Raw genomic sequence first — 19,110 nt, forward strand, 5'->3', positions numbered from 1 at the left:
TTCCGGAACTGCGACCGTGCACTAGCAGAGGGGATTACAAACTGCAACTTCTGCAGAAGCCGATCATTGCGAGTTGAAGCAATTGCAGCAAAATCTTGTTCGTCCACTGAAGGACTCTACCTCAGCGCCTGTACTTTAGTCAGTCAGCATCCAGCGTTGTGGAGAAGGCTCTATAAATAGACATTCGGCGTCCTCCCCCATTCAGAACCACACACTTGGTTCCAGGAGCTCGATAAATTAGAGTAGCCTGTACAGCACTTCCAACAGTCAGTCTAATACTGCTCCCTAATGTACACATGGATGGAGGGCGATGCGGTGAAACGATACAACTATTACCGCTCAATGGCGAAACGAGGGCTGGCCTTTAACAAGGAGGGAAAAAAAGCCCCGAGTGATCAATAGTTGGCCGTCTGCTGTGAAACTGCTGCAGTGTTTTCCCGAGTAATACCCAAAAGGGACTGGTGTGGATTAACATGTAAAAGGGGCAAAGCCAGATGTCAGATGAGCTTTACAGGAAGAGCCAGGGCTGGGGGTTCTGCAAGAGCTGCAGGAGGATGCTGCGACAAGTCGTGCACTCAGGGCTGAAGGGATGTTTCTACTGGTTGGGATTATTCGTGAGCAGGCACCCCGTCTTTTTCCTGACAGTCCCCTCCATCCTCTCCATCCTGTTCGGGGCGACCTTCCTTAATAAATTTCAGCGGGAAACTGACCTGGAGTTGCTGGTGGCGCCCAAGCACAGCCTGGCCAAGATCGAGAGGACCCTGGTGAACAGTCTGTTCTCCATCAACCAGTCCAAGAACAGCCTGTACTCGGACCTGCATACGCCGGGCAGATACGGCAGGGTGGTACTCACTTCCCTTCCTGGGGCTGACATCCTGGAGAGAGCCGATCAGATTCTGCAAATGCACAAAGCCGTGCTGGAGATGCGAGTGAACGGCTCCGGCTTCAGCTATTCTTTCTCTCATATCTGTATGTTGCGGAACAGCGATAAGAGGTGCCTGTTTGACGATATCATCGAAGTATTGGAGGATCTTAGTCAAGCCGCACTGTCTAATAATACCGCACCGAGGAAATCACTGCGCTATCCTAATACTAAATTAAAGGTGAACCCTAACGTTCATTCTCTTTTGTGTGTGTGTGTGTGTGTGTGTGTGGAGATTGTCTATCCAAATAGCTATTGTTTTAAATCCTTCATTCCCTCCCTCTCTCCCATTTCGATACCGCTGCTTTATATTGAAGCTGGTTGGAACCGAGTCCTGCTCACACCACGGGGGCTTTCCCATTGCTTCATTTATAGACAGCAAAAAAAAATCAGGAGATGCCTTGTTTACTTTTCAGCCACAGAATTAAGCAAAAAAAAACCCCTCCGTAATTGATTCCCAACCAATCTTCAAGTAATTCAGACCGACATAAAGTGTAAACTGTTCGGGAAGTTGGCAATACTTTTCAGTATTATATGTCTCAAGATCAATATTGGGTATTGTGCTAACCCACGGCACTTTCAAGATACGAGACCAATGTAGGTGCTCATATTCAGAGATGCCTTTTTTTTTATTCAGGCAGCTGAATGATGAGGTGCAGAAACGGATTTGTCTTGTCTGTCAAAATAAAATAGCAATATCGATTTTTAAAAATGACTCCAAGTCCATCCCACGAATATAGAGTTTCATTCCCAGTTTGCTGTTCAACAATCTAAGTATTCTTTCCTTAAAATTCAGAGGCGTGTGTTTATATTATGAGGGGTGCAAGCCAATGATTTTCTTTCATTCACCAGAACTCAATAGTCCTGAACTTTGAGAACCATGCTCCGTCTGTTCCGAGTAGCCTGTCACAGAGATCAGGACAGGACGAGCATGTGCAAGCATTCCCAGGACAGCTGCAAGGTCCTTATGCAGCTGCAATGCAGGAAGTTTAAAAGGGCCTTTTAAAGTATTGGCTTGTGTTAATTGCCCACCTTCCTGTTAATATTATGTTAATCAGAGCATGATCAAAAATAATTATCAGTGGAATAATGCTTTCACAGAAATTTATCTTCAATGTAATGTAAGGAACAACATAGAAGGCGTAATTAATCAAGATCTATGTACCTACACTCAGAACTCAGGTTGGAGAAGTTGAATTGTGCAATAGTCATGAATTCAAATGGGCACCTCTTCAACTGTTGCCATATTCCTTTGCAAAAGATGTAAGAATGGAAGTTGGTTATGTAAGAAAAGTATATGCAAAATGTACTGGTTTATTGAAAGTATATAATGCAAGAGAAAAATTTATACTTCAAGAGTTGCACTGTTAACTTGTCATTTGTTATTTAATGATAGCTCAGATTGAAAATGGTCATGAATGTGTTAAACAATTTCTATAGAATCACATTAGATTGCAGGTTTTGTATTTTTTGACAAGATTGGTGTTGATACAATATTTATGTTTAGACTTTTCATTTTATGTTTAATGTTATGCTATACACAGTGAAATCATTTCAGGTTAACACTATTTGCCTACATTGAGATGGCATCTAAGCATGCTTGGAGGAGAGTTACTTAGTTTGAACTTTTTCAGTTAGGATGTTAAAACCAGCCTAATGCTATTTGAAAAAGACCCAGGACATAAGCCTACAATGATTGAAAATAAGGGGCGCCTGCCTTTATTGGTGGCTTGAAAGCAACATGATAAAGGAGCTAACTCATTAGAAACCATGATCCCCTATTATATTATAACTGTTTTTAACAGTTGTAGCCTGAACAGAAGTCATGCTAAAAAAGCAAAATTATGTGGAAGGACTATTGGGTGTTATCCTGAAATGCTTGAAAGAGCTAATAAAAGTCTTTTTGTGCTGTGTGCATGAAATTGTTATTGCGCATCTTGCTAGTGGGTGAATGTGTCATTGAGCAGGGTTTTTTTGTGTTATGTGAAGCTGCTGTGAGGAACATTTTTCCTGTGCATGAATTAGCAGTAGGTATGTCTTGCTTACATGTTCGTTTACAGGATTGCTTGTAAGTTTCATTTAACTGTTATCTAAAATGATTTTAAAAAGTTATCTTCCTTCACTTGAAATGCTTCATTACCACTAAAAGTGCAAAGGTGGGAGGAATGCACAAATCTATGAAAAGATGCATATGTTGGAGCGAATTAAATTAATGTAATTCAGATGATAATTAAGACAACAACAAACTATGTTTATATAGCAAGGTGCTTTGAAGAGTCATACACACAAACATTGACACCGAGCTATATTTAGAGAGACAAGGGGTGGTTTGGTCAAAGGGATATGTTTTAAGGAGCATCTTAAAGGAAAAGAGAAAGAGAGAGGCAGGGAGGTTTTGGGAGGAAACTTCACAGTTTAGGGCCTTGGCAATTGAAGATAACGCACCAATGGTAGCCTCTTAAAATTGGGATGCTGAAGAGGTTAGAATTGAAAGAGTGCAGAAATGTTGCTGGGTTGCAAGGAAATTAAGTAGTCAAAAAGAATGGGGCTATCGAGCGATGTGAAGAACAAGGACGAGAATATTAAAACAGTTTATCAAGGAGCCAGTGCAGGCCAGTGTGCACAGAATTGACAGCTACATGGGATTTAATTCAACCATAACAGCATGGTTTTGGATGATTTCATGTTTACTGAGGGTCAACATGACAGGTTGGCCAGGGTACATTGGAATAGTCAAACTAGATGTATGAAAGACAGTAAAGAAATAATATATATCAAATCAAAATATCAATAAAATAAAGGCATGTAGCACACATATAAAAGATCACCTGAGTTGTGTTAAATAATTTAGTGAGCAGTATACAGAGGTGTGGAATTACACCAAGTTAAAAAGAAACATAAATTGTTACCAGAAGCAGTGGTCTTATTCAAGAAACAGTAGATGTGTTGTCCACAGATCATTTTCACTAACAACAGTTTTAACGAGTGAATGAAAATGGCAGATACATTTCAAAATTAGCTGCATATGACTACAATTAACTCATTACATTTTATTTTCCTGAAAGACTGAATTTAAACAGTAATTGTGATGATAGCACTGATATATAGTGCTAATAGGTGACATTGAACTCTCTGGCATGAGAGAGATGAATTAATATGAATAGAGGAGACACAAAAATGTATCAAGAACATCTTTTTTCTTTAATTATTTTTCTCAGTGCCAGGAGCAAGACTTGCTCCAAGACAGATGACCCAACTATATGTATCATTCTATGTTTAAACCACAGGAACAAGATAATAGGAATAAACTGTAAGATATTCGGGAATCAACTGTATCATCCTTAACCTGTTTCATCATGGCCAACTGCACCATCCTCCTTCAGTGGCCTTCCTGATTTTTTCACTGTCTGCTCCTTTTCTATCTGATCATAACTGAGGCACATTTTGCTGCGTTTTTTTTCATTCCACCATTGTGCTGTCAGCTCCCGAGGTTTCATGTTTAGCCGCCATCTCTTCTTCATCTAATTCTGTCCATTGGCAAGCTGTCTGTAGATGTGGAGTCAAGGTCTACATGCATTCTCATATCATTCAACTATCTAAACTCATGGACATCTTTTACACTGTAAGACAGCTTGTGTCATAGACTGAAGAAGGGCTTATGCCCGAAACGTCGATTCTCCTGTTCCTTGGATGCTGCCTGACCTGCTGCGCTTTTCCAGCAACACATTTTCAGCTGTGTCATAGACTATCTTGGATAAGCTGCAATTTTGGGTGGCACAGTAATTCCCTTACAGCGCCAGGAAGCCAGGTTTGATTCCAGCCTTGGGTGACTGTCTGTGTGGAGTTTGCATATTCTCCCCATGTCTGTGTGGGTTTCCTCCGGGTGCTCTGATTTCCTCCCACAATCCAAAGATGTGCAAGTTAGGTGAATTGGCCATGGTGTTCGGAGATGTATAGGTTGGATGCATTAGTAAAGGGTTAAATGTAAGGGAATGGATCTGAGTGGGTTACTCTTTAGAGGGTCAGTGTGAACGTGTTGGGCTGAAGGGCCTATTCCTACACCATGGGGATTCAATGATTTCCTTCAGCCAAGCAATCAGAAGACAGAAGCAATTGCCTGGGTCCCTAAAATCAAGTTCTGTGTAATTGTAACTCAATTACCTGCATAAATCATACTGATGATAGGCTTGCAACTTACAGCTTCCACTCATGCAAGTAAATGCTAGATACACCATTATTATTCAACCACTAGTCAGATAATCTCCCACAGCATTGTGCATTGTAAACTAGACAGTAATTGTCACTTCCTTACTATCCCTGAAGTCCTCATGCTATTGTCTGTCTCTCCTTTCATGTTTCCATTTCTTCTTAAATTTCTTTGTTGTTTCTTCTTAACTCTCTCTTTTGTTTCTCTGTCCAGTTCTATTTTAATTCGGCTTTCAACTGAAAGATGATAGTTGGGTGGTAAAGAAAATAGACACCAAACCGGTGTCTTAAGTTAAGCAAAATGTTACAAAATGCTTTAAACATGCAGCAATTTGAATATTGTGTTACCTCTCAAATTTATGTGATCCTTTTGTTGATTGTCCCTTGAATTTTCCATTACAAATCCACATGGCAATGCCTTCTTCACTTTTATTATACTCCCATCTGTTCCTCTTTCACTGATCAACTTGTCCATCCAACCTTTGAAACAGCCAATCCCCTGGTCCAATGCAGCCAATTTACTATTGTCACTTTATTGCAACCAGTTGCTTTCTCCAAGAAGCCAGAAGTCCCTTTTCCCCAAACAATTTTGCTCCTTTTGCCATTATATCATCATATAGAAGTGAATTTTGTGATTATCCCATTTTTTCAGACTTCAGAATTTTGCATTTCATATTCTTGGCTTACAAGTCAACCTTCATTTTAGGAATGACATATTATCCCTGCCTTCAAAGCCAGCCTCATGTTTACACTCCACAATTGGTGTTTTTCTTTCTGACATGTTAAAACTTAGTGCAGGGATAATGGAAGCGAGATCACACACACACACACACACACTCTATGTAGTAATAACAAAAAGGCAATCACTCATTTCTCTATTTTTGGTGACATTGTCTTGAGACTTCAAAGGCTAACTTAGATCTCCACACCTCTGTTGTGGTTCTCTATATGATTTGGTCTACTTCTTTTGTTTGGGGGAATGTATGTGTCACTGGCTAGTGATTTATTCATTGCCTATCCTTAATTGTCCAGAGGGAACGCCAAATGTTGGCTGATTTCCTTTTTAGTTAACCAGGTTAACTAAGACAATTAACATGGTCAGCATTTAGTCCCGATTTAATTGAATTCAGATTTCACCATCTGAAGTGGTGAGATTCAAGCCTCGAGCATTGTCTTGGGGTTCTGGTTCACTAATCTAGTGACTTTACCACTTGTCCATTGCCTCCTCCCCATGTATTCTTCTCACAGTGATTTCCTGATTATTAGTGTGAACTGAAATTATTTTTTCCCTTGAAAGGCATCCTAAATGACATTATCTCAAACCCAAAGCCAACAGTAGTGTTACCTGGATTGAGATTGTGTTTGTTTAATCACTTCAAATTAATATTAAACACCTTTTCCATACAAATGCAAATCAGCACATTGTGTATTTCAATGTTTTCTGTTTTTATTATTTTGGCACGGGATGAGAAGTTAGTCTTGATTATCACAGTGTACAGCATTGCTTCAACTCACAGTACCTGGATCTGGACTAGATTTGCTTTGGACTCAGTTCCAAGTCTTTTCCATAAGTGAACAATGTAGCTCGTAGTTCACCTTTATTGTCCTATATTTATTGTCAAATTGTGAGCTGAAAAGAAAACTGTCCTTTCATATGACCTCATGTAGCAGAGAGGAGTAAGTACAACAAATTTGTAACAGTCTTGTTTTGTAACAGTCTTTTTAGCATGGAAATTAACCAATCTGAACATATTAACCCTATTATGAGTTAAATAAACTTACAGATTAAAGTTCTTCATGAATCCATTTAGCGCAGTGCAAGAATTTTCTTTCGCTAAACCGAATTATTTACCAACTCTCACAAATTGTTCTTGAGAAGCATAGTTCTTTTTTCCTCGAGCTGAATAGACAGACCGGCACTTGAACTCAATCTCACTGGCCATCCCTTTCCCCTTTGTATTTATTTTAATTATTTTATGAAATATTGGCATCTTTGGAAAGGCCAGCGTTTGTTGCCCACTTTGATAGCAAAAACAAGAAGGCAGATTGTTATCTGAATTGCTATATATTGAAAGAGGGGTGTGCAATGAGATTTGGGTGTCCTCGTACTGAAGAGAAGCATGCAGCTGTAGTAGATGGTGAAGAAGGTAACTGGCATGTTGGCAAACATAGTGAGAGGATTCATGTACAGAAGAAGGGATGTTTTGCTGCAGTTGCTGAGACAACACCTGAAATACTGTGTACACTCTCAATCATCTTACCTGAGGAAGGATGTTTTTGCTATGGAAGGAGTGCAACAAAGGTTTACCAGACTGGTTTCTGAGAGGGCAGGAATGATGAATGAGAAGACATTGAATCAGTTAAGTGTTCACTGGAATGAAGTAGAAAAAGGGTAGATTTCATAGAAACCTTTAAAATTCTAACAGAATAGATGCCGGAAGAATGTTTCTAATGGCAGGAGAGTCCAGAAATCAGGGTTCATCGTCTAAGGTGTAACATTTAGGACTGAGATAAGGAGAAATTTATTCATCCAGGAAGTCGTGAGGCTGTGGAACCTACTATGACAGAAAATAGTCAAGGCCAAATCATTGTATGATTTCAAGAAGGTTTTGGATATAGCTCTTAGGATTAAAGGGATCAAAGGATGTGAGGGGAAAGCAGGAACAAGTTATTGAGTTGGTTGATCAGCCATGATCGTAATGAATGGTGGAGCAGGCACGAAGAGCCAAATGGCCTACTCCTGTTCCTATTTTCTAAATTTCTATGCCCATCCCCAAGTGGCCTTAAACAAACTGTGTGATGGGCATTTCACTTCAGATATCAACCATGTTACTGTGGGTCTGAATTCAAATGTAACATAGACAAAAGAAGATTTTCTTCTATAAGCAGTGTAATTGAACCAGATGGGGTTTTATAACTGCAGATAATTGTGACATGGTGACCATTACTGAAACTAGGTTTTAATTCAAAATTTTAATACTTGCATATAAATTCGACCAACTGCCATGGTAGGATTGTATTCCATGTACCCAGAACATTAGCTTGGGTCTCAGGATTGCACTTCTAGTGACATTATCACTGTGCCATAGGCCCCCCAAAGGAGTTGTTAGTTATATTGCCAATAAAAGGAATAGCTACACTACCAGGAGTGGGTTCTGCATGTCAACACTTACTACGTTCATATGACTGCAACTATCAAAACAAACCATGTACGAATTATGATTGTTATTGTTGAAAAGTGTAATAGCTTCACCACTGTCTCCAACTAATTGCTATAATAATTTATATGATGAGAGCCTCATTACAATTTGGAAGATATTAGGACAGCTGGTTCGGCCTTGTTCCAGCAGGTCCGTCATTTAAATAAACTACTGAAATTCAGTTTTTGAAAGCTTTTAATTTTCCTCAGAAAATCTCTCTCAGGCATGGCCAGTTGTTGTCTAATAATAGAATTGCATTGATATAGTGTTTTCACGACTTCAGAACATCCTTAGGGATGTCACAGCTATTTTTGAAGTGTAGTCACTGTTGGAATAAAGAAATATGCAATCAATTTTCAGACAGAAAATTCTTAATAGCGGTTAGATAAATATCTGTATAATGGGGAAGAAATTGATGCTCGCTGCATCTGTTTATTGGAGTAAAACAAGTATAAAATAGAACAATGTAAATCTCAAATATTTTGCATCAGAAAGATGCATGAAAAATATCAGATCAAAAATTAAACAAGATAAATTTTCAGGCATCTGGTTTCACCTGTTTAAAGCAGTTACTAAACTCCTTGTTTAAGCCAGTGAGAGTCTGAACCACTTGTGAACTTGTACCAGAAATTGGACTCACCCAAGTTCTGATTCATTCAGGTTGTTGGGATATGGTCAACCAGCAGCTGCTTCTGAAAAATATGCAAATTACATTTCTTTTTTTCAAATCACTGCAGCTTCTGGAGAAGCAAGAATATTCTTTATGGCTTCCAGACTACCTTGACCAGCTGCTATTGTCTTCCCTGCCACTTGGATCCATCAAAGAGCCAACAACCTCAAACTCTGAATCGTATACTCTTGTCAGAGGCATTCCTTGTGAAAATACAATAGGCACCAATAGCTCACCTCAGTTGTTTAGATAAGGCCTGAATAATAACTTCATTCTATCTTTAAGCCTTCATCATTTGGTTCTAATATTTTTAGTAATTTTAGTAAATTGGTAGTGAAGCTTGGTAGGGATGTTACAGTTAATGTACATTTGGATTTTGAAAAGGCATTTGACCCATTACCAAAAGGTTGGCTTAGCCAAACTAATGCCCATGGGTTAGGAGTGACAGAAGGCAAAATGTTGTAGTGAATGCCTGTTTCTCATACTAGAGGAAAGTATACAGCTGTCTGCCCAAGATGTCAATATTAGGTCCACTTATCTATTTACATATTTATAACTTGGATTTGAGTATAGGACGAAGTTTAAATCTTTGAAAAGGAAACTAAACTTGTAAACAATGAGGCAGATACTAACAAACTTCAGGATGGCATAGTTTGGTAAAAACTGAGCAGATGCTTGGCAGATGCAAATTTATGTAGAAATGAAGAAATACATAGGAAGGGCGTGAAGAGGTAATATGAATGAAATGCTACAATTTTAAAGGGGATGCAAGAACAGAGAAAACAGAGAAAACAAATTTTGAAGATGACAGAACAAATTTAAATGGTTGTCACAAATGCATATGAAATTCCTGGCTTCAGCAAATAGATGGACCTATCACAAAAGGATAAATGTTATATTCCAACCTTTATAAAACACTACTTAGGCATCAGCTGGCATGTTTTGTTCAATTCTGGATGCCATACTTCAGACAAGACGTGACACTTTATAGAGGGTGCAAACAGGATTTACTAGTATTGTGCTGGGAGGAGGATCTTCAGTTATTTGGAGAAGCTGGTTTTCTCCTTTGTGCAGAGAAATAATAAGGAGTCTCTGACGATGGTATTCAAAATCATGAATGCTTTTGCCAAGAATCAATGAAGTGAAACTTTGCAGGTGGCAGTGAGGTCAATAACCACAGAAAATAGCTTCAAAATGATTTGCACAAGGTAAGAAAATAAAGATGTTATAGAATCCCTACAGTGTGGTAACAATCAAACAGTGTGGCGCTGGAAAAGAACAGCAAGTCAGGCAGTATCCGAGGAGCAAGAGAGTCCCTGTTTCGGGCATAAGCCCTCCATCGGAAGCTGGCAATTTGGCCCATCAAGACCACACCACCCCTCTGAAGAGCATCCCACCCAGCCCAACCCCTCATCCTATCCTTATAACCCTGAATTTCCCATTGCTAATCCACTTAATGATAAAGCAGTTTTTGTACAATGGTTGTTATGATCTGATACCTTCTGCACAGATGTAAAAGACCCAATGACAGTATTTAAAGAGGAACTTAACACTCCCAGTTTTCTATATCCATGGCATCGTTGATTCAGAGTCATTGAGCATACCAACAGGCTATTTATCTCATCAGGGCTCTACCAGTTCTTTGTCAAATTATCCAATTAATCTCACCTCCCTACTTTTTCCTGATAGCCCTGTAATTTGTTTCCTTGCAATTATTTGTCCAGTTCGCTTTTGAATGTTACTATTGAACCTATTCCTTCTACGTGTGCAAGTTGCTTAATGGTATGTTTAACTTGTACCATAAAATAAAAGCCCACACATACATTACCTCCCAACTTTCACAGGTCTCTTTAGCTGATGTAGTTACATCATTTAATTATAGAAACATACTGCATTGAAAAAAGCGCTATGGCCCATTGAGTCTGTGCCAATCAAAAACAGTCATTATTCTAATCCAATTTTCCAGCACTTGGCCCATTGTAATGTATGGCATCACAGGTACACATCTAAATAGGTTTCTGCCTCTATCATCCTTACAGACAATGACACCCGCTATCCTCTATGTGAAAATGCTTTTCTGCACATCCTCTCTAAAGCTTTTGTCCCTTATCTTAAATCTATGCCCTCTGGTCATTCATTCCTCCATCAAGCAGAAACGTTTCTTCCCATTAACTCTATCTAAGCCTATTATAATTTTATACATCTCAGTCATGTCCTGTCCTCCCCAGTCTCCTCTGTACCAAGGTTAAAACCCCAGTCTACCCAATCTTTCTTCAAAACTAAAATTCTCCAGCTCAGGCAACATTCTGCTAAATTTGCTCTGCATCATATCACATCCATCCTATAATGTGAATTTCACCTCCGAGACTATGTGATATTTTCCAATGCTGTTACCCACATAATTCCTTTGAATTACATTCTTACCTTGCAAGCTTATTTGTCAGGGCCGCATTGGTTGAATTTGCCTGTTCTCAGTTACACATGTTCAGAATTGTTCACTGGGGCTATTGATAAGCATTTTACAACTGATTATCTAATCAAACCTTTCCATTGAACCAGAGGATTATTTACTAAAGTAATTTCTTTTGTACCTTCATACACTAATTGACCTTTGCACTTTGGCAGTGTCTTAATTAGTCAAGGTTAAATGAAAAACCTGACACGTCATATAGGACAGTTGTTTTTTAAGTCTAAATTTGGTTGCTCTTGCACTATTCTGAATGCATCACCTGACCTTGGCTCCTAGGCACAAGCTCAATACAACTATCACAACCTAAGAATAATAAATCCACTAGATTAATTCTAGAGAGACAAAGCTTATAATACTAGCTTAATCCTCTACCTATTTCAAGCTGATAGCAGAAATAAACATGGGATATTACTAATTTCTAACAATTATAATTGCTAATTGTAAATTCTAACTTATAATACTCTCACAATCCAGTCAAATGTGATATTTTTGTACTAAAAGCAACTATACTATAATCTTTAAAAACAAACTAAAGTTGACAATTGGGAGGCAGCTAAATTCAATTTGCTCAGGTAAATATGACGGATAGCCTTCAGCCTTAGGTTTGCAAGTTACTGTGCTGTTAAGAGGCATTAATATTTTCCAGTGAATGTTAACAATTGTAATATTGACTCTTATGTATTACTCACTAAGAAATTAAGCTCAACCATAATCATGTGAGCCCAGTAAAAACACCTTTAAATGTTAGAGATATGATCAGATACCAAAATTCGCTCACACTTGGCATTACCTATCATGGAACGAGGTTGCAGCAAAGTCTGAAATATGGGAATATTTCACTATTCCCAAGTCTACTGCCTTATTCTGTTTTCAACCTCTGCAATTCTAGAGATAGCATTCTAGTGGCGGATAGTATTCCAATTAATGCATTCTCACCAGCAAGTACCCACTAAAATAAGTTGCAATTCACCTTAGACAAGAAGTTGGATAAGAAAATGAAAAGTTTTAAAGTAGATTTTGTCAGAGTATTTGTTGTAAATTTAATTGTTAAGCCTTACTCTTGAATTGTACACCAACAATAGGTGAAAATAATTGCTCCCATTTTTGGTTTCCTTATTCATTGCTGTAGCGTTCACTTGCTTTAGCTTCTGTATCTCAGACTGCTTGTGCAGCTGGACCCTACCTTTCTGTATTTCAGAAAATGCTTTCACTTGCAAAAATACAGAATAATTTTGTGGCATGCCCAGGAATCAAATGGAGAACCTGCATCCATAAATTTTAGCTATTGATTTGATCACATGATACTCCTTGAATTGAAAAGCAGGAGAATATTCTGTATGGCACTTCTTGATGCTAACTGCCAAAGAAAATTCACTACAAAGATAAAAGAGAAAAAAAATGCAGCAGCGGCACTACCTATATTGTTTATAGCAGTTACTAAGGGCTGGCTTTTACCTCCAGCTGGCGGAACGCTTTAGCGGACCTGGAAGTGGACATAACATCCAGGGTGAATTAATGTTAGCTGGGTAATTGATTATCTTGGGATGGAAGTAATGCATGTGAATGCATTGAGTGTGGTAAATAAAATTGATGAGCAACAGGCACAGATTGCACTGTGAAAAGATGACACTGTGGCTAAGACAGAGATTGAACTCAAAGAAAGACAGGACTGCGTTTTAAATGTCTCTGGATACAAGGTGTTCAGGAAATATAGGGAAGGAAGCAAAGGAAGAGCATCGGTCATGTTGATTAAGGATAACATTGCACCATTTCAGAAAGAGAATGCTCCAGAGGGACCAAGGATAGAATCTACTTGGCTAGAGCTAAGGAACAAATATGATGCAGTTGCATTGCTTGGTGTAATCTGTCAGTTGCCAATTCATGAGAAGGATGAAGAGGTCTATATTTGCAAGGAAATCAGAGAGAGCTGTAGGAATTATAGCTGAGATACAGTTGAGGTCTTTAATTGTCTGAACATAGACTGGGATATTTATATCTTAGAGCACACAGAATTCATTCAGGAAAAGTACAGCAGTATGTCTGCACTCCTATAGGGAATGAAATGTTGCTAGACCTAGCTCTTGGAGGGCTAAAGTGTCATTTGGAGCATTTAGAGACACTGATCATTTTATTATAAAGTTTAGGTTGGCAATGGAAGGGGACAAGGACCAAGTGAGTAAGAATAATTAACTGGAAGGTATCCAACAATCTGTTAAGAATGGATCTGGCTGGATAAATTGAAACCAAGGGTTGGCAGGCAAAATGTTAACTGAATAATTGACTGTCTTGAAAGAAGACATCATTTGGGCACATTTGAGGTGTATTCCCATAAAGAGGAATGATAGGACAAATATATTCAGAACTCCCTGGATGATGGGAGAGATAGAGATTAAGAGAAAGAAGAAAATGTGTGCTTATGAAATGTTAAGTGGATAATACAACTGAGAATCAATGATCCTGAATAATATGGAATGTTCAAAGCGAAAGTAGAAAAGCAAGTAAGAAAAGCAGGAGAGAATATAAAAAGAAACTAGAAGCTAACATAGAAGTGAATCCAAAAATACCTGTACAGGTATTTAAATAGTAAAAAATTGGTGAAAGGAGAACTAGGGCTGATTCGAGAACAAAAAGGGGATTTATCGACAGAGTCAGAGTGCATAGATGAGATATTGAAAGAGTACTTTGTATCTTTATCTTGACTAAGGAAAAAGACAATATGTAAGTCATGATGAAAGAGGAGCTACATCAGGTACGTGAAGGTTTTAGCAATGATGAGGAGGAGTTATTGGACATAAGACCATACGACTTAGGAGTGAAGGAGGCCATTTGGTACATCAAGTCTGCTGTGCCATCCAATGAGATCATAGTGGATATGTTCTAATCCCAATTCCACTTACCTTAATAATTAAGAATTAATTATCAATTAATTCCTTAAGAATCCATAATTCTTCAGTGTTGAGAGTGTGGCGCTGGAAAAGCACAGCAGGTCAGGTAGCATCCGAGAAGCAGGAGAATCAACATTTCCGGCATAAGCCCTTCGTCAGGAATAGGCCTGTGAGCTGAGGGAGAGATCCACCCCCTCGGCTGACAAGCCTCTTTCCTGATGAAGGGCTTATGCCCGAAATGTCGATTCTCCTGCTCTTCAGATGCTACCTGACCTGCTGTGCTTTTCCAGCATCACACTCTCGACTCTGATCTCCAGTATCTACTGTCCTCATTTCCTTCATAATTCTTCACTCTACTACTGGCTAAAATCTGTCTGTCTCAGCCTTGTACATATTTGACGAACCAGACTCTACAGCCCTCTGCAGTAAAGGATTCCATAGCTTCACTCCCATCTGGGAGAAATAAAATATTCCTCATCTCTGTCTTAAAAGGGTGACCCCATTTTCTGAAATTATGCCAAGTCGCTACCACAAGGGGAACAGCCTCTCAGCATTCATCCCATCAAGACCCCTTACAACCTTTTACATTTCAATTAGATTCCCTTTCATTATTTTCTATACTCTAATAAATACAAGCCCAAACTTTTCAAACTTTCCTTATAAAAAATTCCCTCCATGTGTGGAATTAACCCAGTGAACCATTTGTAGACTGCCTCCAATGCCAGCATATCTTTCCTTAGGTAAGGAGACCACAACTGCTCAATTTTCTAGGTGTGGTCTAGCTAGTGCCTTACATAGTTTTAGCAAAACCTCCCCATTTTTGTACTCCATTCTCTAAGAAATAAGGGCCAGTATTGCATTTGCCTTCCCGATTACCTGCTAAAATTGTCTGGTTAGTGAGACGATAAAACTGCAGATGCTGGAATCCAAGGCGTTTTGCATACCAGGACTTGAACAGGGAATCATTCAGGATACTGAGGGAAGTGAAAATGGAAATTGCAGAGTCACTGGTCATAATTTTCATTCCTTCCTTAGGTCATTAATTGGCCACTTAAGTGTCTCAACTGTACATCACTGCATAATTTTAGTGGGGACAGTGCAGAAGTGCTTGGAAAGCACCTGTAGCATTTCATAACCCCCACCCATGTGCAAATCCATCACATGGGAGGATAAAATTTGCCCTTCGTTTCTTGTAGTATTCTTCATTCATAGAAAAGTAATAAATCATTCAAAACTGCTGTGTTAAATCACAATATAAACAGTATTCTCATGTAGCTTTCTTTTTCATTTTTCATCTTCTACTTTGACAAAGTTGCTTTGAAAATGTTTGCCAATCTATTAAACTTACGTGCACTGCCAATGAAACATTTATCATGCATATGTTTGAACAGTCTTTCAGTTTGGCTTTATTCTAACTGAATGGCTGAAATCACCCATAGACTTTAATCACAGCGAAATTGACTAAAATCTGTAATAATTGCATCACTGTTGCTGGGATGTTATTTTTTTCAGGAAAGCTGCTTCAAACTCCTTATATACCTTGTCAAAATGTGCTATCCTTGATAAAAGTTATTGTGTCACTGAAACATACACTAGCTTGGATTCTAATAATCTTGAGTCAGGTCTTTCAACTAATCTGATCAATTGATAATAACAACTAATCTGATTGGAAAATTGATTTTTCTTCTGTTACACAAACATCTCATATGATTTGAAACATCGATTAACAAAAATAATTGTTCCTCACATCCATCCTTAGAAAAATACATTATTTATCGTCATTTACCAAAGGAATATTGGACAGATTATCTATTCCCTTGAACAATGGGCAATGACATGAAATGTGGGAAATTATGGCAAAAATGAAAACATTCTGCATTTTACTGTTAAGATTTAAATGATAAGTTCTGGATCTCACTAATGAACAGTGATAACTTTATTTCTCTGTATTTGAATCTGATTAATAGTCCAACTTGACTCATTGTTCTGCCGCTTCCAATTTTCCTCATATCTGAGAAACTAGATGGCGTAACATTTTGAACTGAAAGTCAAAGCTGGTACCTGGCAGCAGCAGTTCACCACTTGCCTCTCCAGGCCTCACCTCATTTTGCCTTCAATACAACGTCCCTGCTTGCTCTAGACGTATTATCCTCCTGCATTTTCCATATAAGTAAGTTAGTATTGGCAAGCCACCCCTGTCACAACACTATCGTGCCTGGTCTCGGATCAGCTGTTATACAGCTTCAGCTCTTCAGGAGTTCACTTTGGGGCTGAGGGATATCTATAACTTGTATGTGTTAACCAGATCACGTTACCTGCAAGGAGATACATACATCTCATGCTGTATTTTACAGCTTCTGGCTTCATTTCATAGTGCTCATTTGTTTTGCAGTTGTCAGCTTCTGTGGCCTGTATTGTTTTTTTAACATATAGGGAGAATCAGACAAATTGTGGCTTGGAGAATCGAGCAGTCAAAAGAGTGGGCATGTTGCTTTATGGCACCTTGCTGATTCAATTCCAAACCTACAACATATGCCGGCAGATTATGAGGCAAAGAAACTGCGCATGCTTCAAGCAAATGCCCATGTCTGAAAGTCAATGGGAGGCAGTCCTTTCAGGGGGCAAGGAGGACAATGGTCATTCAGGGGTTTCTGTTACAATTAGTCAATGAGCTCATCCGATTCCAGTTCAGATAGTTGGACATGGTCAGGCAGGTGCTTAGTCTGACCACAGATTAGGGATTCATTCTTTGCAATCTGGGGATTGAGCCACGGTCAGTCCTGCAGATCAAGTGGAACAAGTCCAGGGGTTCCATGCAGGTCAGTCTGGGTACTGTGAAGACATCAGTTTGTGGGGTGGGTCAATTCTTTCTGCAATAAAACAAAAGAAGGGATTAAGGACAATTAAAGTGGATGGAATATCTGTTAATGGTGATGCAGGAACAAATGATGTGGAGAGGTGTCCCCTGTGAGTGAATAGAACAGCAGAAAGTGTCAGTAGTTTGGGTGGATGAGGTGGCTGTGAATCATATAAGATTGGGAGTTAGAGTCCATGAGCCCTAGAGAGAGGCAGATTTTGTGTGAGTTGTGAATATTCTGTGAATATGAGGTTGCAGACAGAAGTTGATGCCATTTATACTTAGAATCCCTACAGTGTGGAAACGTGCCCAGCAGCCCAACATGTCACCACCAACTCTCCAAAGAGCATTCCACCCAGACTCATCCCATACCCTATCCCTGTAACTCTGCATTTACCTTGGCCAATCCACCTAATTTGCATATTCCTGGGTAGTATGAGCAATTTAACGTGGCCAATCCACCTGACCTGCACATCTTTGTACTTTGGGAGGAAACCGAAGCATCCAGAGGAAACCCACGCAGACACGTGAAGAATGTGCAAACTCCACACAGACAGTCGCCCAAGGCTGGGATCGAACCTGGGACCCTGGTGCTGTGAGGCAACAGTGATAACCACTGATCCACTGCACCATGTAGTCCAGAAGGTTGCTAACCTTCATCATGTACTGCTGTGCATTATATGTTACTGGAGAACTGCCCAAGCCTGGGTCACTATCTTAGTCCAGTCTGACTGGATCTGGTGATATTGTCTTCTTTGCCAGTCAGCAGGATGCAACATTCCCACCCTCTCCACAATCCTTTCTTTTCTCGATCCCTGTCAGCAAACTAAGGAGATAACTTAAACAAAGACAGAAATTGCTGGAGAAATTCCACAGCTCCTACAGCATCTGTCTAAGGTTCAAGTCTAGTGACCCTCCAACAGAACCAGTTCTAATAAAGGGTCATTGGACCCAAATTGTAAACTCTGCTTTCTCTCTGTAGATGTTGCCAGACCTGCCGAGTTTCTCCAACAATTTCTGCTTTTGTTTCAGAATTCCAGCATCCACAGTCTTGATCTAACTTGAGGATGACACTGCAGAACCACAGTGTGTAGACAATTCCTGACCTACAGCATCTGAAGTTCTGTGGAGCTGGATTTAAATATGGTGCTCATGGCATGAACGTTGCAAAGTTCTAACAGCAGCAACCAGTCAGCCTTCTTCCATCCAATTTCAGAAGACAGGCGCTGTGGTAGTCACTTGTATAATAATGAAATAACAAGTAGAAGATTGCATGGGAAAAGTTGCCATGGACCATTGGCAGACTGAGTGCCATGATAAAACATTCTGCCTAAAAATAGGAAAACTTACCCCGTTATTTCATTTCTCGCACCACTAATCTTTTTCCTCTATTTTATTGAGATTGCTAATAATCACCCTTTAGTGTCAGCATTAAGCTGTGAGCTTACATTTCTTACCAATAAGCAGACAGAAAACTCATTTCCAACTATTTCTCTGGAAATAGTCATTTTTCTGAGATATGATAAATGACTGACAATTTTGTGTTTAACAATCTTGAGTTTAAGAATTGGTAAATCTAATAACACCCATAAAACAGTTTGAGGTGAAACTGTGAAAAAGTTTAACTAAGAAGATCACCATGATATTTAATGTTAATTTTGTGCATGTCTGTTAACCCAGTTAAAAAAGGATGATTGATGACACTTTTGTTACCCTTCTAAATGAGCTGTGTGAGCACAACTGCATGTAAACTGCAATTCCATGGTAGCTACAATGTTATTAGCAAAATTTGTTATATTAATGGCTTGTATTTATGACATGCAAAATTATTGCATCGTATTTCAGCTTATGTTATATATAGGTCCCACAAAACCAGCACATCTTCACCAAAACATTACAG

The 19,110-nt window shown here is 39.1% G+C and overlaps 1 protein-coding gene across 2 annotated transcripts in view; it reads left to right on the forward strand.

Annotated features, from left to right (window-relative positions):
* The first annotated feature begins 494 nt into the window (after positions 1-494).
* The window catches only part of ptchd4 (patched domain containing 4), a 92,968-nt gene continuing 74,352 nt past the window's right edge, over positions 495-19,110 (forward strand). The window contains exon 1 of one of the 2 annotated variants that reach the window (XM_043683105.1): positions 495-1,103. In XM_043683105.1, the coding sequence (XP_043539040.1) occupies positions 495-1,103 (609 nt within the window). The remainder of the gene's footprint in view (positions 1,104-19,110) is intronic. The other variant, XM_043683114.1, reaches the window with a different exon arrangement.

This window comes from Chiloscyllium plagiosum, chromosome 3 (assembly GCF_004010195.1).
Source record: "Chiloscyllium plagiosum isolate BGI_BamShark_2017 chromosome 3, ASM401019v2, whole genome shotgun sequence".
In the NCBI taxonomy this organism is placed as follows: Eukaryota; Metazoa; Chordata; class Chondrichthyes; order Orectolobiformes; family Hemiscylliidae; genus Chiloscyllium; species Chiloscyllium plagiosum.